This window comes from Pristiophorus japonicus, chromosome 1, assembly GCF_044704955.1.
Source record: "Pristiophorus japonicus isolate sPriJap1 chromosome 1, sPriJap1.hap1, whole genome shotgun sequence".
NCBI lineage: Eukaryota > Metazoa > Chordata > Chondrichthyes > Pristiophoridae > Pristiophorus > Pristiophorus japonicus.
The window spans coordinates 398,732,603-398,755,183 of record NC_091977.1 but is presented as its reverse complement, the minus strand read 5'-3'; the positions used below and the strand labels follow the sequence as shown (position 1 = coordinate 398,755,183).

The window sequence follows — 22,581 nt, the reverse complement described above, 5'->3', positions numbered from 1 at the left end:
TCACATCCTTCCTGTAATGCAGTGACCAGAACTGCACGCAGTACTCTAGCTGTGGCCTAACCAGTATTTTATATAGTTCAAGCATGATCCCCCTGCTCTTGTATTCTATGCCTCAGCTAATAAAGGCAAGCATTCCGTATGCCTTCTTAACCACCTTATCTACCTGGCCTACTACTTTCAGGGATCTGTGGACATGCACTCCAAGGTTCCTCTGTTCCTCTACACTTCTCAGTGTCCTACCATTTAATGTGTATTCCCCTTCCTTGTTAGCCAAATGCATTACCTCACACTTCTCTGGATTAAATTCCATTTGCTCCTCTTCTGCCCACCTGACCAGTTGATTGATATCTTCCTGCAGTCCGCAGCTTTCTTCTTTATCAACCACACAGACGATGTTATCATCTGCAAACTTCTTAATCATATCCCCTGTATTCAAGTCTAGATCATTGATGTATATCACAAAAAGCAAAGGACCTAGTACTGAGCTCTGCAGAACCCCACTGGAAACATCCTTCCAATCACAAACACATCCATCAACCATCATCCTTTGCTTCCTGCCTCTGAGCCAATTTTGGATCCAACTTGCCACTTTGCCCTGGATCCCATGGGCAGTTGGCGAGGACACCGACTGCTTTCCAGGCGACAATATTTTCCGTGTGTCTATTTTGGTCTCCTCACACGTTGGGGGACATTGGAGCTCTGGAAAGGGTGCAGAGAAGGCCCACAAGATTACTATCTAGTTTAAAACATTGTCATTACTCAGATAAGCTCAAAGAACTGGGTTTGTATACTATAGAAAAGCATAGACTTAGGGAGGGATTTGATTGAGATTTATAAAATAATGAAGGGACTAGATTGTGTTATATGGACCAATTATTTCAACAGAATAGGTTAGGGAGGACTCGGGGTTACACGTACAAGTTACGCAAGGGCATAACCAGGTTGGACGTTAGGCGATTCTTCTTTTCCCAGGAAATAATGGACCAGTAGAATAGGTTGCCAGCTTTTGTGATGAAGGCTGAAAGGCTGATTTTCTGTATTTCTTCAAGGAAGGCTAGACCCATTTCTGGCTGGGGTGAGATCACCTCGTACAGGAGGTAGATTTTCTGTAATATAATTCAAGGGATCTCCTGAACTAGCTTTGATCATCTAAAGTTGCCCGAAGAATTTTCCTGTTTTTTCCCCCCCTAATTGACCTTGTTCTTGGTTCTTTGCATCTCCCAGAATATGTGTCTGTATTGGGATGCACTCGGCATCACAACTATATGGGATGGCTAAATTGACCAGTGGCTCTTTTCCTGTCTGCCATTTTCGTATGTGGCAAAATGGCACAACAAAATCAACACTGAGTTTTAGAGGTTTTAGAGGGCATGCCTCCCCAAAACGGATGCATGTTTTGAAACAAGAGCTTGGAGATATTGTTAGAAATTAATCATAATTCAAAGCAGTTTAAGCAAATCTAGTTCCTACAGATTGAACACAGAGTTTGCAATATTAAAAGTATTTTCTCTCAATGCTCAAGAGCTACATAAATGCAACTAATGTAAATGGAAGAATGGTGGTATTATCTGTGAAAGCACTGTTTGGGATGCAAAGTTGAAAATATCATCCTTTCCTCTGTAGGACCAACACATGAAGAAAGAAAATGTAAGTAAAACAGTTTGAAATGTTAAAAACATTCTTGGACAATATGGACGTGAAACATTTTAATTTATTGCACCTTCAATATATGCTCATAACTCATGCTAACAGCAAACTGGTACTTATAGAATGTACCACTTTTTTTTAATAAGCATTCAAGAAAAGAACTCCAAGTACTGTACAAGTCACTTATAGTACTGTACAATATATACTATTATAATACACAGGTGTTACATTATAGAGCAATTCATTTTAGATATTTAGTACAGCAACCACAAATATAAACAAACCAAATTTGCTGAACAATTGCCAGTGTCGTCCTGTTATCATAAATGTGTCAGTACATTTCTTATATCTATTATCAAGTGTTTTCATTTTCTTTTAAACAGGGACATTTTCTCCATTAAAAATAAACCATATATACAGTACACTATCCATACATACTCAGGGAGAGTTACTTCAACATGTTCTAATAACTGGATGGCAAACACTGCAAAAAAGTCCAGCTTTTGTGGGATATTTAACTTTAGGCCTGCTTTGCACTCTCAATTTATCTAAATTCTCATATTTTGTTTTTCGGTTATATCATTCTCTACAGAATGCTCCATCCAACAATACTTTGCATGAGTTCTGCTATTGCATTTAAAAGGATAATAAAGTTGAAAATCCCATGGAAAGATGGCAATGAATTTCAATGTACATGCTTAATGAAGTTGTCTTGTAGTCTTCACAAATTACCTAAAAACAAATTCAGAAGCAAATGAATCATTAATGCAGCTTAAGGCCCAAACTGACGGCACACAAAATTTGACATATTTTAATCAATATCTTTGTTTGAAAGCACATTCCTTTTGCATGCTAAGAATGTAAATGTTTATGAAGTGTGTAAAGTATACAGCAAGTCTCTAAGCATCTTTAAAAATGATTCAATTGCCATAACAATCATTATAAATTAAATGAAATCTGCCTATTAAAAAGCAAAATTAAGTTAATATTAAGATGAACAGACTACGATACTGGCTATTCAAAGCACAGTCTAAATGAAAAGCAGAAACTCTCAACTTTCTGTTTTCGCAAAGGGAAAATCATTGAGGTTTATTCCCAGAGAGTCTTTTTAACATTTTGTGTAATAGTGGATTTATGAATCCTTTTTATTTAAATAAGGCAGATTTAATTTTATGTAGTTTTACTGATTAAGGTTTGTGTATTCTGATTTCACATATAAGGAGTTAAAAACTACCTTATTCATACAGTGGCAATATTAGAGTTTGCATTCCAAAATCAGAAAATATTTGGTAGTTCTTCCCTTGACCATTACAACTTAGTCTTGTTAAAACTGTTCACTACACACTGCCACTGTAAAATTACCTGCTACGGTTAATAACGACTCTGCTTGACTGCAGTACTACCATTATCAGTGACTGCGCACACTACAGTATGGCATCTTTAATAGTGGAGAAATACATCCGTTTTTCTCAGAATTTTCAATCATACGAAGAGGAATATAGCGCCCAACATGTTTGATACAATTTGGTGTTTTGAGTGAAGATAAAAGAACTCAAATTGTGATTAAAAAAACACTGTAGTACTTATTTTTCTTTTACTTGCACCGTAGCTGAATATTTGTGTTATTTTCAAACTCAAGAAAAATGGATGAAGTAAGATAAGATGATGAATACTAAACAAAACTGTGAATTAAGCAACAGGAAAATAAATGTCCAGTGAATTTGATACGTTACTTTTGAAATCTGCAAAACTCTACAGTTTTGTTCTAAAGCATTGTAATTTCCAATCCCTGTCAGTTGCTGAGTGTAATGTAAAGCTTGTTGTACTTATTATCCTTTACAACAATGGATATAATCTCCAGTCTGACAACAGCCTGTGGACTCACATTGCTGGCTGACATCTGTAATGGAAAATAAAAAACACAACCAACATTTCAGACCTCAAATGTGTTCTTGTTTTTAAAAAGAGGAAATTGTGCCTTTTCTCCCTTCACTTAGCTCCAAAGTTAGATTCATTTTATGGAGTACTTTAGAGAACTGCACTGAAAGCTTTTGGATCAAAGAAAGTGATCTGTGGTGGAAGTCTGAAAAATGCTGAGCCTAAGTCCTTGGTTCTCTCCCAGAAAACAATATAATCTTTCAGTGCAACTTATTCTTTATTTCCAGGTAGCTATTAAAATTTTAGGACAGGGAGCTATTTTTTTTCAATTCTACTATATCACATATTATCAAGACCAAAAATTAAAGATCTTTACATTAGTACAGAATTTTCTAAATACTGAAATTGAACCTATGCTCAAACAAAGATGAATTGCAAGTATGGAACTGGTCAGTTTCACAGCAACTTGTATTCCACCCCTACTCAAGCACTCAGCCAAAACAATCTGCACACCATGGAAATAAACAAAGTGAAGCATCCAAATATTTTAACTGCAGGTCATTTCGTCATCACCAATTGGACTACTCTTGCACAAAGATCATAGTTTAGTTTGTCATGAAAAATTAAACTTAAAGTGAACCTCAGATCAGTTAAGAATCTCTGTGGTAAGGCAATTAATACCTTTATTTTGCATTATGACTAATCACAATAGATGACTTAGATTATTTCTGCAAAATGCTAAACCAAAAATATAAACAACTTTTATTATGCTAGACCCCAGCTCTAGCCCAAGAAGCCAGGACAGTGAAGTGTGTGTTTGGATCTTTCTGAAGAGCAATATATTTATTTTGTGTTAATGGATGTACACCATATATGACTTTATGCAACTTCACATTCCAGTATTTTATTTCTAGCACAAACGTCACCATCAACTAATATTGCTAAAATCAAATTTTGAATGCATCAGGAAAATGTATTCTAATGCGACTCATCTCTTTTTACCAAAGAGCTCTTACTGAGAGCTGCATCAACAACAAAATCTCATCCAAGCTTAAGCTAATAATTATGGTTCTGTGGACTAATTTGGGCAGTAGTAAGGCAGAAGCTATCATGTGGATCACCAACAAAAATCTTGCTATCATGCAACGCATAGGGGGATTAAATCTGATTCTGTCTTTTGAACACGATGAGCTCCTTTTGCCATGGCATGACTCTTGTACAAAGCACAGCTCTGCCTGCATGGGGGAAAAAAAATGAGACATAATTAAATTCAAATGTTGACCGTGTAAATTTATTTCCCCCCCCCCCCTCACTTTCTTCTTTCTTTTTCCAGGAATTTACAACAATACATCTTCATCTAGCCAGAGGCACTGGATGGCTGGACAACATAGTTTCACATAACTGAATATTAATGCTGCTCTCAGATTGGTCAATATGTGTACCAATTTATGTGTGGAATTATTAGTTTTTCTTTCTTCATCTGCCCCATCAATCCCCTCCTCCAATCCTGCGGACAACTGTACAGGGGCAAATGCTCTTGGGACTCAACCACAACACTTTGTGGTTGGGAATCAAATATTCAAACACTTGGGTTATCAGACTACCTGTAGAATGCCTTCTAACAAGCATTATTTCTTGTAGTTTGGCATATTATATTTACTGAAATTATTAATGTAAGAATTTGGCATATGTAGATTTAACTTAGCAATTGTGTTTCAAGAATAATGGATAGCTGGTAGTGTGTTACAAGGCTGCAACAGAGAATGAACAGAGACAAGTGGAGATTAGTTTTGAATATCATGTGAACGATAACCACAAATATTTGTTGCATCTTTGAACATACTGACTGTCGTATTTAAAATTTTTTTACTGGCTTACACCCTCCTAACATTACAAGGTTTCCCATTTTAATTTGTATCGGGGAGCAGTGGCCGGAGGAGGAGCAGCGGCGGCCTATAAAGGCCCAGCGGCAGTTGGGGAGGAGCTGGCTGCAGCAGGGTCAAAAGTAAGAAAGAAGTAAAAAGTAATTGAAGGGTGACGTCACAGCCAAGAGGGTAAGTGATTGGCTGGTTGAGTGGTGAGTAGTTTTCTTTTTCTTTATCGTTTTTCTTGTTCTTAGCAGTAATGAAACCTTTGGCATTGTTGCCAAATTAAGTAATTTAAGGGTTAAGTCATGGCAGGAGAGCCCAGACCCATGTCATGCTCCTCCTGTGCTTTGTGGGAAATCAGGGACACGACTACTATGTGTGCAGGAAGTGTATCCAGCTTCAGCTCCTGACAGACCGTATTGCGGCACTTGAACTGCGCATGGATTCACTCTGGAGCATCGGCGATGCTGAGGATGTCGTGAATAGCACGTTTAGTGAGTTGGTCATAGAAACATAGAAAATAGGTGCAGGAGCAGGCCATTCAGCCCTTCTAGCCTGCACCGCCATTCAATGAGTTCATGGCTGAACATGAAACTTCAGTACCCCCTTCCTGCTTTCTCGCCATAACCCTTGATCCCCCGAGTAGTAAGGACTTCATCTAACTCCCTTTTGAATATATTTAGTGAATTGGCCTCAACTACTTTCTGTGGTAGAGAATTCCACAGGTTCACCACTCTCTGGGTGAAGAAGTTTCTCCTCATCTCGGTCCTAAATGGCTTACCCCTTATCCTCAGACTGTGACCCCTGGTTCTGGACTTCCCCAACATTGGGAACATTCTTTCTGCATCTAACCTGTCTAAACCCGTCAGAATTTTAAACGTTTCTATGAGGTCCCCTCTCATTCTTCTGAACTCCAGTGAATACAAGCCCAGTTGATCCAATCTTTCTTGATAGATCAGTCCCGCCATCCCGGGAATCAGTCTGGTGAACCTTCGCTGCACTCCCTCAATAGCAAGAATGTCCTTCCTCAAGTTAGGAGACCAAAACTGTACACAATACTCCAGGTGTGGCCTCACCAAGGCCCTGTACAACTGTAGCAACACCTCCCTGCCCCTGTATTCAAATCCCCTCGCTATGAAGGCCAACATGCCATTTGCTTTCTTAACCGCCTGCTGTACCTGCATGCCAACCTTCAATGACTGATGTACCATGACACCCAGGTCTCGTTGCACCTTCCCTTTTCCTAATCTGTCACCATTCAGATAATAGTCTTTCTCTCTGTTTTTACCACCAAAGTGGATAACCTCACATTTATCCACATTATACTTCATCTGCCATGCATTTGCCCACTCACCTAACCTATCCAAGTCACTCTGCAGCCTAATAGCATCCTCCTCGCAGCTCACACTGCCACCCAACTTAGTATCATCCGCAAATTTGGAGATACTGCATTTAATCCCCTCGTCTAAATCATTAATGTACAATGTAAACAGCTGGGGCCCCAGCACAGAACCTTGCGGCACTCCACTAGTCACTGCCTGCCATTCTGAAAAGTACCCGTTTACTCCTACTCTTTGCTTCCTGTCTGACAACCAGTTCTCAATCCACGTCAGCACACTACCCCCAATCCCATGTGCTTTAACTTTGCACATTAATCTCTTGTGTGGGACCTTGTCGAAAGCCTTCTGAAAGTCCAAATATACCACATCAACTGGTTCTCCTTTGTCCACTTTACTGGAAACATCCTCAAAAAATTCCAGAAGATTTGTCAAGCATGATTTCCCTTTCACAAATCCATGCTGACTTGGACCTATCATGTCACCATTTTCCAGATGCACTGCTATGACATCCTTAATAATTGATTCCATCATTTTACCCACTACTGAGGTCAGGCTGACCGGTCTATAATTCCCTGTTTTATCTCTCCCTCCTTTTTTAAAAAGTGGGGTTACATTGGCTACCCTCCACTCCATAGGAACTGATCCAGAGTCAATGGAATGTTGGAAAATGACTGTCAATGCATCCGCTATTTCCAAGGCCACCTCCTTAAGTACTCTAGGATGCAGTCCATCAGGCCCTGGGGATTTATCGGCCTTCAATCCCATCAATTTCCCCAACACAATTTCCCGACTAATAAAGATTTCCCTCAGTTCCCCCTCCTTACTAGACCCTCTGACCCCTTTTATATCCGGAAGATTGTTTGTATCCTCCTTAGTGAATACCGAACCAAAGTACTTGTTCAATTGGTCCGCCATTTCTTTGTTCCCCGTTATGACTTCCCCTGATTCTGACTGCAGGGGACCTACGTTTGTCTTCACCAACCTTTTTCTCTTTACATACCTATAGAAACTTTTGCAATCCGCCTTAATGTTCCCTGCAAGCTTCTTCTTGTACTCCATTTTCCCTGTCCTAATCAAACCCTTTGTCCTCCTCTGCTGAGTTCTAAATTTCTCCCAGTCCCCAGGTTCGCTGCTATTTCTGGCCAATTTGTATGCCACTTCCTTGGCTTTAATACTATCCCTGATTTCCCTAGATAGCCACGGTTGAGCCACCTTCCCCTTTTTATTTTTACGCCAGACAGGAATGTACAATTGTTGTACTTCATCCATGCGGTCTCTAAATGTCTGCCATTGCCCATCCACAGTCAACCCCCTAAGTATCATTCGCCAATCTATCCTAGCCAATTCACGCCTCATACCTTCAAAGTTACCCTTCTTTAAGTTCTGGACCATGGTCTCTGAAATTACTGTTTCATTCTCCATCCTAATGCAGAATTCCACCATATTATGGTCACTCTTCCCCAAGGGGCCTCGCACAATGAGATTGTTAATTAATCCTCTCTCATTACACAACACCCAGTCTAAGATGGCCTCCCCCCTAGTTGGTTCCTCAACCACCACAGGTAAAGGTTACACAGGCAGATAGGGAATGGGTGACCATCAGGAAGAGCAGTGGAAGGAAGGTAGTGCAGGGGTCCCCTGCGGTCATCTCCCTCCAAAACAGATATACCACCTTGGGTACTGTTGGGGGAGATGGCCAATCAGGGGAAGGCAGCAGCAGCCAAGTTCATGGCACCATTGGTGGCTCTACTGTGCAGGAGGGCAGGAAAAAGATGAGAGAGCTATAGTGGTAGGGGATTCTACTGTAAGGGGAATAGATAGGCGTTTCTGCGGCCGCAAACGAGACTCCAGGATGGTATGGTGCCTCCCTGGCGCAAGGGTCAAGGATGTCTCGAGTGGCTGCAGGTCATTCTGGAGGGGAAGGGTGAATAGCCAGTTGTCGTGTTGCATATAGGTACCAACAATATAGGTAAAAAGCAGCAGGAGGTCCTACAAGCTGAATTTAGGGAGCTAAGAGTTAAATTAAAAAGTAGGACCTCAATCTCAGGATTGATACCAGTGCCACGTGCTAGTCAGAGTAGGAAAAGCAGGATAGTCAGGATGAATTCGTGGCTTGAGGAATGATGCAAGAGGGAGAGATTCGAATTCCTGGGACATTGGAACTGGATTTGGGGGAGGTGGAACCAGTACAAACAGGACGGTCTGCACCTGGACAGGACTGGAATCACTGTCCTAGGGGGAGTGTTTGCTTGTGCTGTTGGGGAGGATTTAAACTAATAGGGCAGGGTGATGGGAAGCTGTTGTAGGAGGTAGGCACCTTTAGAATATACCAGAATACTAGGCATTAGGCACCTGCTAGATATATCTAAACGCATATAAGTTTAAAGTGGACACACACATAAAATGGCTGCCCAGGCATGATGGGAAATCAGGTAGTCAAGCTGTGAACTGTTGAATGTTCAATGACCAAGCAATAACCCTGTGAGGCCCACTGTAGGAATGCCTGGGATGCGGGAAGACAGAGATAAGAAGGAAACCATCTCCTGTGAACAAGGTCATAAACCAATTAATTCCCCAGGAAGAAAGATAAGAGGGAAACCATCTCCTGTAAACAAGGTTATAAACCAATTATTTCTCCCAGATGAAAGAACTAGGGAGAGAACCTATAAAGTCATCGATCAGCCCAAGCTGACAATAACCGAACATATGGTTCCCTGGATACTAGGGGAATTCTATTGGGTTAAAAGAACCTATATGTAATCTATAATCGTTGTGATTGGCTTGTGTCCAGCCGTGATGGGCTGTGTAGCTGTAGTAAACTGTTTTGTAACTGTTGTGAAACATATAAAGGTGCATGTAACCCTTTGTTCGGAGGAGAGAAACCTGGATACGGTCCTGAGTTTTTCCTCCCCGCTGAGCGTAATAAAAGCCGCATCAGCATTGGAACCGACTCTGAGTGTTGAGTGATTCTTCTGAGAAAACACTAACGCTAACAGAAGCTATGCAGGGAGACAGAGGAAAGTAAAATGGAGTCAGAAGCAAAAGGTATAAAGGAGATAAGGAAAAGTGCAGGGCAGAAAAATCAAAGGCAAAAATCAAAAAGGGCCACATTACAACATAATTCTAAAAGGACAAAGAGTGTTTAAAAAAAACAAGCTTGAAGGCTCTGTGTCTCAATGCGAGGAGCATTCATAATAAGGTGGATGAATTAACTGCGCAGATAGCTGTTAACGGATATGATATAATTGGGATTACGGAGACATGGCTCCAGGGTGACCGAGGCTGGGAACTCAACATCCAAGGGTATTCAATATTCAGGAAAGATAGACCGAAAGGAAAAGGAGGTGGGGTAGCGGTGCTGGTTAAAGAGGAGATTAACGCAATAGTAAGGAAGGACATTAGCGTGGATGAGGTGGAATCTGTATGGGTAGAGCTGCGGAACACCAAAGAGCCTAAAACGCTAGTGGGAGTTGTGTTCAGACCACCAAACAGTCATAGTGAGGTTGGGGATGGCATCAAACAGGAAATTAGGGATGCATGCAATAAAGGTACAGCAGTTATCATGGGTGACTTGAATCTACACATAGATTGGGCTAAACAAACTGGTAGCAATACGGTGGAGGAGGATTTCCTGGAGTGCAGAAGGAATAGTTTTCTAGACCAATATGTCGAGGAACCAACTAGAGAGCTGGCCATCCTAGACTGGGTGTTGTGTAATGAGAGAGGATTAATTAGCAATCTTGTTGTGCCTTGGAGAAGAGTGGCCATAATATGGTAGAATTCTTCATTAAGATGGAAAGTGACACAGTTAATTCAAAGACTAGAGTCCTAAACTTAAAGAAAGGTAACTTTGATGGTATGAGATGTGAATGGCGAATGCTACTTAAAGGGTTGAGGGTGGATAGGCAATGGCAGACATTTAAAGATCATATGGATGAACTTCAACAATTGTATATCCTTGTCTGGCGTAAAAATAAAACGGGGACGGTGGCTCAACTGTGGCTTAAAAGGGAAATTAGGGATAGTGTTAAATCCAAGGAAGAGCCATATAAAGTGGCCAAAAAAAGCAGCAAGCCTGAGGACTGGGAGAAATTTAGAATTCAGCAGAGGAGGATAAAGGATTTAATTCGGAGGGGGAAAATAGAATATGAGAGTAAGCTTGCAGGGAACATAAAAACTGACTGCAATAGCTTCTACAGATACGTGAAGAGAAAAAGATTAGTGAAGACAAATGTGGGTCCCTTACAGTCAGAATCAGGTGAATTTGTAATGGGGAACAAAGAAATGGCAGGCCAATTGAACAAATACTTTGGTTCTGTCTTCACAAAGGAAGACACAAATAACCTTCCGGAAATACTAGGGAACCGAGAGTCGAGCGAGGAGGAGGAACTAAAGGAAATCCTTATTGGTCAGCAAATTGTGTTAGGGAAATTGATGGGATTGAGAGCCGATAAATCCCCAGGGCCTGATAGTCTGCATCCCAGAGTACTTAAGGAAGTGGCCCTAGAAATAGTGGATGCGCTGGTGGTCATTTTCCAACATTCTATAGACTCTGGATCAGTTCCAATGGACTGGAGGGTAGTTAATATAACCCCACTTTTTAAAAAAGGAGGGAGAGAGAAAATAAGGAATTATAGACCGGTCACTCTGACATTGGTGGTGGGGAAAATGTTGGAATCAATTACTAAAGATGTAATAGCAGCGCATTTGGAAAGCAGTGACAGGATCGGTCCAAGTCAGCATGGATTTATGAAAGGGAAATCATGCTTGACAAACCTTCGAGAATTTTTTGAGGATGTAACTAGTAGAGTGGACAAGGGGGAGCCAGTGGATGTGGTGCATTTGGACTTTGAAAAGGCTTTTGACAAGATCCCACACAAGAGATTAGTGTGCAAAATTAAAGCACATGGTATTGGGGGTAATGTACTGACGTGGATAGAGAACTGGTTGGCAGGCAGGAAACAAAGAGTAGGAATAAACGGGTCCTTTTCAGAATGACAGGCAATGACTAGTGGGGTAACACAAGGTTCAGTGCTGGGACCCCAGCTATTTACAATATACATTAATGATTTAGACGAAGGAATTGAATGTAATATCCCCAAGTTTGCAGATGACACTAAGCTGGGTACAGTGTGAGCTGTGAGGAGAATGCAAAGAGGCTGCAGGGTGACTTGGACAGGTTAGGTGAATGGGCAAATATATGGCAGATGCGGTATAATGTAGTTAAATGTGAGGTTATCCACTTTGGTGGTAAAAACAGGAAGGCAGATTATTATCCGAATGGTGACAGATTAGTAAAAGGGGAGGTGCAACGAGACTTGGGTGTCATGGTACATCAGTCATTCAAAGTTGGCATACAGGTACAGCAGGCGGTGAAGAAGGCAAATGGCATGTTGGCCTTCATAACAAGAGGATTTGAGTATAAGAGCAGGGTGGTCTTGCTACAGTTGTACAGGGCCTTGGTGAGGCCACACTTTGAATATTGTGTACAGGTTCGGTCTCCTAATCGGAGGAAGGACATTCTTGCTATTGAGGGAGTGCAGCGAAGATTCACCAGATTGATTCCCGGGATGACAGGACTGACATATGAAGAAAGACTGGACCGACTAGGCTTATATTCAATGGAATTTAGAAGAATGAGAGGCGATCTCATAGAAACATATAAAATTGACGGGATTGGACAGGTTAGATGCAGCAGGAATGTTCTCAATGTTGGGGAAGTCCAGAACCAGGGGTCACAGTCTAAGGATACGGGGTAAGCCATTTAGGACCGAGATGAGGAGAAACTTCTTCACTCAGAAAGTTGTAAGCATGTGGAATTCTCTACCGCAGAAAGTTATTGAGGCCAGTTCGTTAGATATATTCAAAAGGGAGTTAGATGTGGCCCTTATGGCTAAAGGAATCAAGGGGTATGCAGAGAAAGCAGGAATGAGGTACTGAAGTGCATGATCAGCCATGATCATATTGAATGGTGGTGCAGGCTCGAAGGGCCGAATGGCCTATTCCTGCACCTATTTTCTATGATTCTGTGTCTTGCTTAAAGTGTTAGAAAACCTAATGGAAAAAAGTGCAAGATTACTGTTCTACACTAGGGATTTAGTTGCCTTAGCTAATCGGAAGAATATGTATTATTTAAAATGTAATTATCTCTTTTGCAGGGTTAGAATATTTTTGCATACAATTCCATATGAAAAAATACAGACTGGTGTGTACTACTAGAGCAATAATACATTGAAGGTTCACAAGATATAGTAAACCAATTTAGAGGCTTACACACACCATGTAACTACTGAAATGTGTTTAACTCTTTCAACAACAATCTCTCCCCACTATTATACAAGCACATCAAATTAGAGTTGTAGACAGTTGTGCCTTATTTTAAATGAACTGTTATTTCCCCTAAGTTTGTGGCTTCTTAAAATCTTATGTGATATGAATTGAAACACTATTGTTCCATGGGCCTTAACTGAATTAGGTTTATTTCACCGTATGTTCAAAGGAATGGCATCATCTGCATGTTGATAACAAATACATTTGCATTGTTCTCACCCCAACCTCATGGACTCAATTTTCCCCAGTGATTTGCGCCGTTTTTTTGGAGCAGGCTGCTTTTTTTGGCCTAAGTTAAAAAAACAGATTCCCCAATCAATTTGCACCAGCGTAACTCAGTTAGTTACGAATTTTTTAGGTAAGTTTTATTTTCAGCCAAAGGGGGCGTAACCTGCCACCCGCGTCAATTCTGGCCATTCAGGTAAGTTTGGCCAGCTGAGAGTTACTCCAGTTCTGCTTAGGCCAGTGTATGTGGCCTCTGCAGAAAAACCTTCTGGAGAGTTAAAGAAATCGTTGCAGAGAAGGAAATCGGCACAGATAAGTGCAGCAGATGCCTGGACCGCAGCAGCAGGAAAGGTAAGAGGGGGAGTAAGAGGTGGGGGGGGCGGAAGAGAGGTGGGGAGAGGGAGAGGAGGTGGTGGTAAGCCTTCCGGGTGTAGTTAAGTGTGGGGACTGGGAGGGAGGAGGCCATTCGACCTGGGATAGGGGCAGGGGAGCGGACCGGGAAGCCAGTCGGCCGGGCTAGGGGCAGGAGGGCGCACCAGCAAGCCTTTCGGCTTGGCTAGGGGCGGTTGAGCAGACCAGGAGACCACTCGGCCAGGGCTAGGGGCGAGGGAGTGCACAGGCAAGCCCTTCTGCCAGGGCTGGGGCGGGAGAGCACACCGGCAAGCCCTTTGGCCTGGGCTAGGGGTGGGAGAGGCTTTAATAATTGGAGGTAAGTTGCTGCAATATATTTTAATGTGCCTTTAAATTGAGGCAATGTATTTAATGTGTTTCTAAATTGATGCAATGTGTTTTAATGTATTGGGAGCTGGCTGTATGTTTCACTTTGCAGCTTCAGCTCACATTGTGTCCCTGGTTACCGTGGCAACCCGATCTTTTTGGCGCAGATCAAGTTTCCACCCCCAAAACTAAGGACACGTTAGGCCGCGCCAAAATGAAGAAATCCAACGGGGAAACTTGGAACATTTTTTTGGCGTACATGGGCCCCAAAAAAACGGGGCTACTCTTCAAGTACGCCAAAAAAAAGCTTTGGGGAAAATTGAGCCCCATGTATCTAATAAATGTTATTAAAAAAATTTACATTTGCACGTATTTCCCGTCTACAAAGCCTGACTTCCTGTTGTCCCATTTTTGTAACACTTTTTGTGCCAACCTGTTGCCATTATAAATTCTATGTCTATATTTATAATAGGTTTTGTCTATGTAAACTCATATTTGAAATCTTACCTGTGTCAACTTTTCTAATGACAAATTCCTATGTCCATATTTATAAGGGAAACTGCCTCGGTAAATTTGTGTTTATACCCTCCCACCACTGGCACAATTGGACCTCAGATTTGCATCTCCCAGTTTCTCAATCTGTACTGCAGAGAAACTCCTATGCTCCAACCAATTCTATTTCTCTCTACTTCACAATATACATTTTGCTAATAATAATTATAAAAGTGATATACAAAAATAAAGACAGAATACATGTTTAAAATGACAACTGAGTTACATCTCTGTGCCCTGGTCCAATTACCCCTCACTCTCCAACCTGAAGACTTCACGTGAAGACTACATTTGGTTTTGACTCCCTGTGTGCACTGCGATGGGAGATTGACTAATATGTCTAATATTTCCAAAATAACCAGCTACATTGTACCAGATTTTTAAATTCACATTTTCCTACATGCATCTCCTTCAGCTTACAGAATAAGCTTGTGAAGGACAGATATTTCTAAATAGTTGTTCCAAAAATAGTCTGTCATTCATTCATTTCATTCCTTTTATCTTTCCCACAGTGAAATGTTCTGCAGTTGTAAAGAACTTACAATAGCTTGGGTATGTTTTCAGACTTACCAAGCTTCATAGTATCCAATTGTATATGAAGTCAAGAGTGATCCATAGGTTCAATTGTCCCCTCTATTTCCTGACTATCCATTTCTTCAAGGTCTTCGTTCAAAAGGTTTCCATCGTGTGTGTTGCTTGATGGCATGGATGGATTTGATAACAATTCCACACCAACAGCTGTTGTTTCCATGCCCAAATTCTCATTGTCACCTGCTTGTGGAGTGACTGACAGTGGCTCCAGTGCATCAGTTTGAAGGCTTTCAGTTCTCATTATTAATTGGACTGAGGAAGTTGCAGAGTGTACTTTTGTTTCAGGAACATCACTAGGTATTGATTGTTCTGCATTTTGATCCCTCAAGTGTTTATCCATGGAGGCTTGAATGGAAGATACCATCTCTTGCAACTTCTTACGTTGTGCTTCAATTAAATTGGGGTCAAGTTGCCTACCGTCTCGCATTGTTACAAAACCAGGTGCCATTCGTATTAGCTGACTATCCCCACTGCTGGACTTGGGTGGGGAAGCTCCTTGCTTGGGACTAGACTTGCCAACACCATAATTAAGATCTGTTCCCGAAGAACTACCAATGCTTTGTTTCCTAGGCACCTGCATTTCCCTGCTATGCCTCTGCTCCAACTGTGGGCTACTCGAAGCAGTCCCAAGGGAATGGCCTTTTCCTTGGAAAGCTGTGACATTTGGCATTTGTTCAGACTTTTTTCGGACCACTCCTCCACTGCCAAGTTTCATCCCTCCATGTGAAGAGGGACTTCCTTCTCTACTTCTTGACCCTCCCTCAGACCGTAATTGACTTAAGGCCTCTTTGATCAGATTGTCAATGTCAGGACCAATGGTGATGTGCCCTGCTGGATCAATGCACAATTCCAGCCTATCGTCTGTTCCATTGTATACAAATGTCTTCCCAGGAAGATGGGGAAGAGTGAAGTGCTTGCCATCTGCTAAACCTGCATATAAGAATGAACACCAAGAACAAAATATTAGAATTAGTTGATACAGTTTAAAACAACCTAGTACTTGTGATCTCCATTTCAAAAAATTCATTGCCCTGTAATAAGAACATAAGAATTAGGAGCAGGAGTAAGCCGCACAACCCCTCAAGCCTGCTCCGCCATTCAATAAGATCATGGCTGATCTTCAACCTCAACTCCACTTTCCCGCCCGATCTTCATATCCCTTGATTCCCCTAGAGTCCAAAAATCCATCTACCTCAGTCTTGAATATATTCAACGATTCAGCATCCATATGGTACGCTTTTTGTGTCTTCTACCGTGAAGATAGAAACAAAATATTTGTATAAAGTCTCTGTCAGTTCCTTACTCCCCATTATAATTTCTCCTCTCTCAGCCTGTAAGGGACCAATGTTTACTTTTGCTACTCTCTTCCTTTTTACATACCTGTAGAAGCTCTTACAATCTGTTTTTATATTTTTTGCTCATTTACTCTCATTCTATTTTTTCCCTTATCAATTCATCCTTTGCTGGTTTCTAAAGCTGTTCCAATCGTCAGGCTTACTACTATTCTTCGCAACATTATAAGTCTTTTCTTTTAATCTAATACTATCCTTAACTTCTTCAGTTAGCCACGGATGGATCATTCAAGAAAACTGTAATTTCACTGGTAGTAATAAATTTTCACGTGTGTGTTTCACTGGAGTATCTCTATAAAGATTCAAAATCCTGTTTTTTCAAAAAATAAACATGGGGGAGAGCACTAGCTACAACTGATTAATCAATGTTAATAGATCTGCAATAGGCTACAGGTTACTATAACCATTTAAATAGTCATTCAATCACCAAATTTAACTGGCATGCCAGCCAAATACTCAAGGCGGCACCCTGGTACGGCCCTCATCACCGCTCCCTTAATTCTAAGGGAGGCAGATTTAAATGTTTATGGCTGACAACTGGGTTAGCCATTCAATGCTAGATCTGATTGGACCACATAAAGCACTATCGGGTCCTGCTCTCCTCTGCCAAAACTGCTCACTATTCCAGGATCATCCTGGAATGCAAAGATAAACACCAGCTCCTCTTCACCACAAACCGGCTTCTTAAAGCCCTCCTCCACCCTCACCTCAAACAAGTGCGAGGAGCTCATGGATTTCTTTGTCACTAAGATGAGATCATCCGTTCCACAACACGTGCCTCACGGTTGTTATTTGTATATTTAGTGCCTAATTGCCATGTTTCATAGAACGTTATATTCAGCCCATTAAATCTGTGCTGATGTTTTTTCTTCTAGTCACCTCGTCTAATCATACTCTTCTGTTCACTTCCGTACCATTTAATAGGCCCTTTTAATTCCATTTTAAATTCATTTATGGGCTCTGAAAGAAAGAATATGTATTTATATAGTGCTTTTTATGAACACAGGATGTCTCAAGACACTTATCAGCCGATGAAATACTTTTTTGAAATGTAGACACTGTTGTAATTTAGGAATCTGCTTCAACAATGGTTTGTGGAAGTGAATTCCATATTCCAACTACCCTCTGTGCAAAGATTTCTTTTTAACCAACCAGGGACAAGTGTGACACAAATTGTTGCAATGCACGCTGGATATACTAGGAGAGGAGCAAAAACGACAATTCCCGTGACTCACACACACAGAGTGTGTTACTGGAAGCTGTAACTCCCCATCCCACATTAAGGGCCCAAGTTTCCACATGATTTGCGCCTGATTTTTTAGGAGCAACTGGTGGAGAACGGACTATCTTAGAAATCGCAATTCTCCACATTTTTTTTTCTGCAGTTCCAGTCAGGTAGAACAGTTTCACTTTGGAACAGAATTTTTTCTTCAAAAGGGGGCGTGTCCGGCCACTGATGCCTGATTTCAAAGTTTCCACAGTGAAAACGTACTCCAAACTAACTTAGAATGGAGCAAGTGAAGATTTTTGTAGAACTGAAAAAACCTGTTCTACACATTAAAAAATCAGGCGCAGGTTACAAATTAGGCGTCCAGAACGAGGTGGGGGGGGGAGGGAGGGGGAAGGGAAGTCATTAAATTCTACAATAAATCCTTATTTATACTTATACAAATATTATACAAATAAATCCAACCTGAATAAAAATTTATAAGCAAAGAAAAGATTAAATAAACCATCTTCCTACCTGTGTGAAAGTGCTTCAGCCAGGGAGAATGCTGCAGGAAGCCTCACAAGTTGAGGCAGGCGTTCGTTCCGGCAGGGGGGGGGAGGAGGCAGCCGTTCGTTCCCTCGGAGGGGGGGGGAGGAAGGAGGCAGCTGTTCGTTCCCGCGGGGGGGAGGGAGGGAGGGAAACGGCTGCCTCAACTTTGAGGCTTCCTGCAGCCTTCTCACTGCTGCAAGAAGCCTCAGTGCTGATGGCCATGTGCTTTTATTAAAAAATGTTCAAAAATTAAACAGCTACAAAGAACTACAAAAATGGCCGAGTGCCAATGTTTCCTTCACACTGCGCGTGCGCGAACGCTCTAACGCGCATGCGCAGGGTTGCCGGCAAGAAAAAAACAAATTTAAATGGTACCCGCCCCCTCCCACTTACAAAATCGGCGCGAGTGGTAGGCTCCGCCCCCTGGGCAGCGCACCAAGCAGACATGGAGCTGCAGGGCACTCCAGAATTGCGCGTTTTTTTTCCGGCGCCGTTTTCGGCACGAAAAACAGGCGCCCCGCTCGGAGGGGCGCCCGTTTTTTATCGTGTGGAAACTTGGGCCCCAAGAGTTGTAACCCAAGAGAAAGAGAAGTCATGCTCCTGTCCTGCGGGGGCAGGGGGAAGAGAGAGGGAGAAAATGGAAGTGAAAGAGAAAAAGTAGGGGGACAGACACTGGGGCTGGGGGGGGGGGGGGGGGGGGGAGGAGAAAACCAGGGGGGGGGGGCGGGGAAGGGGGTTTCATGCCGGGGGGGGGGGGTGCACGCAGGGGAGGGGGGGCGGCGAGTTCACGCGGGGACAAGAAGTGCACACACGGGAGTGGAGGAGTGCGCGCGCAGGGAAGGATGGGTGGGGGAGTGCACGTGCGGAAAGGGGGAGGGGGAAAGAGTGCACGCACACAGGGGAGGGGGGAGTGCACATGCAGGACAGGGAGAAAGGACGTGCGGGGGAGGGGAGATATGCACGCGTGGGGGGAGGGACTAGGAGGCCCCCACGGGGAGAAGGATGCGCGGGGGAAGGGGGGAGCGAGCAGGCCAGGGGGAGGGGGGGGGCGAGCACAGGCCCGGGGGGAGGGGGTGGGGGTGCGAGCGCAGGCCCGAGGGGGGGGGGGGTGGAGAGCACGTGAGGAGGGGGAGGAGTGCACGGGTAGAGGGGAGGAGATCACGGGCGGGGTGAGGGGGGGGGAAGGGACGCGCGGTGGGATGGGGGGGTGGTTGCACGCTCGGCGGGGGGAGTGCACATGTAGGGGAGGGAGGGGAGGGGAGGGGAGGGGTCGCACGGCGTTGGTGGGGAGCAGAGAGTGCACGCGCGGGGGGTGGGAGGGGGAGGGAGGGAGAGCACGCCCGGGGGGAGGGCAGGAGTGCACGCGCACGGGAGGAGAAGGGGACGCGCGGGAGGAGGGTGGAGGGGGCGCGCGGGGGGAGGGGAAGGGGCTGCGTGCGTGCAGGGGAAGGGAGAGGAGGAGTTGTGCGGCGGGGGTGGGGAGCAGGGAGTGCACGCAAGGGGGGAGGGGACGCGCGAGGGGAGGGGGTGCAGGGGGCGAAGGTGGCACGCGCGGGGTGGAGAGGTGGCGCACGGGGCAGGGGCCGGCGCGGGGGGGGGGGCCCGCGCGGGGCAGGGGAGGGGGGGACCCCCCGTGCAGGGGAGGGGAGTGGCGCACGCGCGGGGCAGGGGAGGGGGAGGATCCTCAGGCTTACTACTCTTTTTGGCAACATTATAAGCCTGTTCCTTTGATCTTATACTATTTTTAAACTTCTCTTGTTAGCCACGGTTGGATCACTTTTCCTGTGGGGTTTTTGTGTCTTAAAGGAATGTATTTTTGTTATAAATTATATATTAATTCTTTAAATGCTATCCATTGCTTGTCTACTGTCATACTTTTTAATGTAGTTTCCCAATCTACTTTAGCCAACTCTCCCCTCATACGTACATAGTTTGCTTTGTTTAGATTTTAGACCCGAGTTTTGGATTTAACTAAATCATTTTCAAACTCAATATATAATTCTATTATATTATGGTCAATCTTCCCAAAAGTCCCTTTATGACAAGGTTATTAATTGACCCTTTCTCATTTACAGTACTAAATCTGAAATAGCCTGTTCCCTAGTTGATTCCTCAACATACTGATCGAGAAAACTACCTTGTATACATTCCATGAATTTGTCCTGCACATCATTACTGCAAATTTAGTTTGTCCAGTCTATATGTAAATTGAAATCCGCAATGATTACTGTATTACCCTTGTCACATGCGTCTCTAATTTCCTGATTTATACTCTGCACTACTTTGCCACTACTGTTTGGGAGCCTGTGAACAACTCCCACCAATGTTTTCTGCCCCTTGCTGTTTCTTCGCTCTGAAAATCAAGATGTAGAATCAGTTTGGATGGAGCAAAGATCCTTTCTCTCTACTGTCTTTATCCCACCCTTTATTATCAGGGCTACCCTTCCTCCTTTTCCATTTTGCCTATCTCTTCTAAAAATTAAGTATCCTGGAATATTTAGTTCCCAACCGTGGCCACTTTGCAACCACACCTCCGTAATGGCTATTAGATTGAACCTATTAATTTCTATCTGCGCTATTAATTCAACTATTTTGTTGCAAATGCTTTGCGCATTCAAATATAGTGCCTTTAGCTTTGACTTATTTCTATTTCTCACTGATTTCACCTTGGTCACTGATGCCTTATTACCTTTGTTACTCTCTCTGACCCTTACTGACACACTCTGCTTATTTTTTACCCAAAACTCTACTCTGCTCTAGAGCTTTGACATTTCTCTTGCTGCTTTTAAATTTACTCTTTCCTGAATCCTTCCTCCTCGTGCCCCCTCGTTAGTTTAAAGCCCTGTCTACTACCCTAGGTATTCGGTTCATCAGGACATTGGTTCCAGCCTGGTTTAAGTGGAACCCATCCCAACAGAACAGCTCCCGCTTTCCCCAGTACTGGTGCCAGTGCCCCATGAACTGAAACCCCTTCCTCCCACATCACTCTGAGCCATGCATTTAAATCTCTAATCTGTTTGTCCCTACACCAATTTGCGCATGGCTCAGGCAACAATCCAGAGATTATTACCTTTGAGGTTCTGCTTTTTAATTTGGATCTTAATGCCTCAAACTCCCTCAGCAGAACCTTATTCCTGGTTCTACCTATGTTGTTGGTTCCTATGTGGGTCACAACAACTGGATCCTCCCCCTCCCACTCCAAGTTCTTCTCCAGCCGCTTGGTGATATCCTTAACCCTGGCATCGGACAGGTAACACACCTCCGGAATTCCTGGTCATGGCGACAGAGAACAGTATCCCCCTGACTATACTGTCGCTTACCACTACCACATTCCTTTTTACTACCCCCACTTGAACGGCCTCCTATGCCATGGTCAATTTGTCCATCTTTCCTGCAGTCCTTGTTCTCATCCATACAAGCAGCAAGTACCTCATACCTGTTGGACAAGGTCAAGGGCTGAGGCTCCTCTATCACTATATCCTGCGTCCCCGTACTTTCCTGACTCGCAATCACACCCTCCCGTCCCTGATAATTGACAAACTCTAAAATACTGCTTAACCCAAGGGGTGTGAATGCCTTCTGGACCAAAATGTCCAGATAACCATCCCCCTTCCTGGTGCATCACAGTGTCTGTAACTCGGACTCCAGCTCAACAACTCTGAGCCGAAGTTCCTCGAGCTGCAGGCACTTACCACAGCTGTGCTTGCTCAGGATCTCATTGGTCTCCACCAACTCCCACATGCTGCAGTTACGACACAGCACCTACACTGCAATCTCTATCAACCTTATTTTATTGATTGTAATTAGGTACAGTATTTACTCAAACAATTATTTTTACTTTTAATTTGTAGTTTTAATTAGTTAATTTAAGTTATTAATTCAATAAAGTTAGAGTAGTTAATACTCTCTCAGTTCTGAATTTAATCCACTTACCTAACCTAGAGAGCAAAAGAGTTGTAATACTCACCAACCAATTACCTACCTGCTGTCCTGTGACATCACTCCTTGTTTTTTTAAAGTCACCTCTCAGCTCTCTTTACCCACCTCTGCTCCTGCTGCCTCCGCTCCCACTCAGATCCGCCTGTGTTCTGAGCCTTCTGTTCTTAGCTCTTTATGCTACCGCCACTCCCACTCAGGTCCACAAGTGTTGAATTGTTTTATCTTCTCCTCTCTCCTTTAATTGGTAGGTTTTCTTGACTAATTATTTAGAATTGCTTGTTTTCCCAAGTCTTTACTGGTTTCTCATTTGTAGTTTTCCAGCCACTTCCTTTATTTTTGATTTGAGCATTTCCTAACTCTTCCATTCCGATTTGCTGCTGTTT

The 22,581-nt window shown here is 43.2% G+C and overlaps 1 protein-coding gene across 3 annotated transcripts in view; it reads right to left on the bottom strand.

The window, feature by feature from the left end:
- Nucleotides 1–1,703: 1,703 nt before the first annotated feature.
- vcpip1 (valosin containing protein (p97)/p47 complex interacting protein 1) overlaps nt 1,704–22,581 on the bottom strand; it is a 45,346-nt gene continuing 24,468 nt past the window's right edge. Inside the window, exons 3-5 of one of the 3 annotated variants that reach the window (XR_011595601.1) lie at nt 15,128–16,078; nt 3,381–4,760; nt 1,704–2,379 (exon numbers count right to left, since the gene is read on the bottom strand). Coding sequence is in view for 1 of the 3 variants with exons in the window: in XM_070891461.1 (XP_070747562.1) it covers nt 15,159–16,078 (920 nt within the window). In the remaining 2 variants the exon portion in view is untranslated. Of the gene's footprint in view, nt 4,761–15,127; nt 16,079–22,581 lie in introns of all 3 variants that reach the window. The other 2 variants (XR_011595604.1, XM_070891461.1) reach the window with 2 other exon arrangements.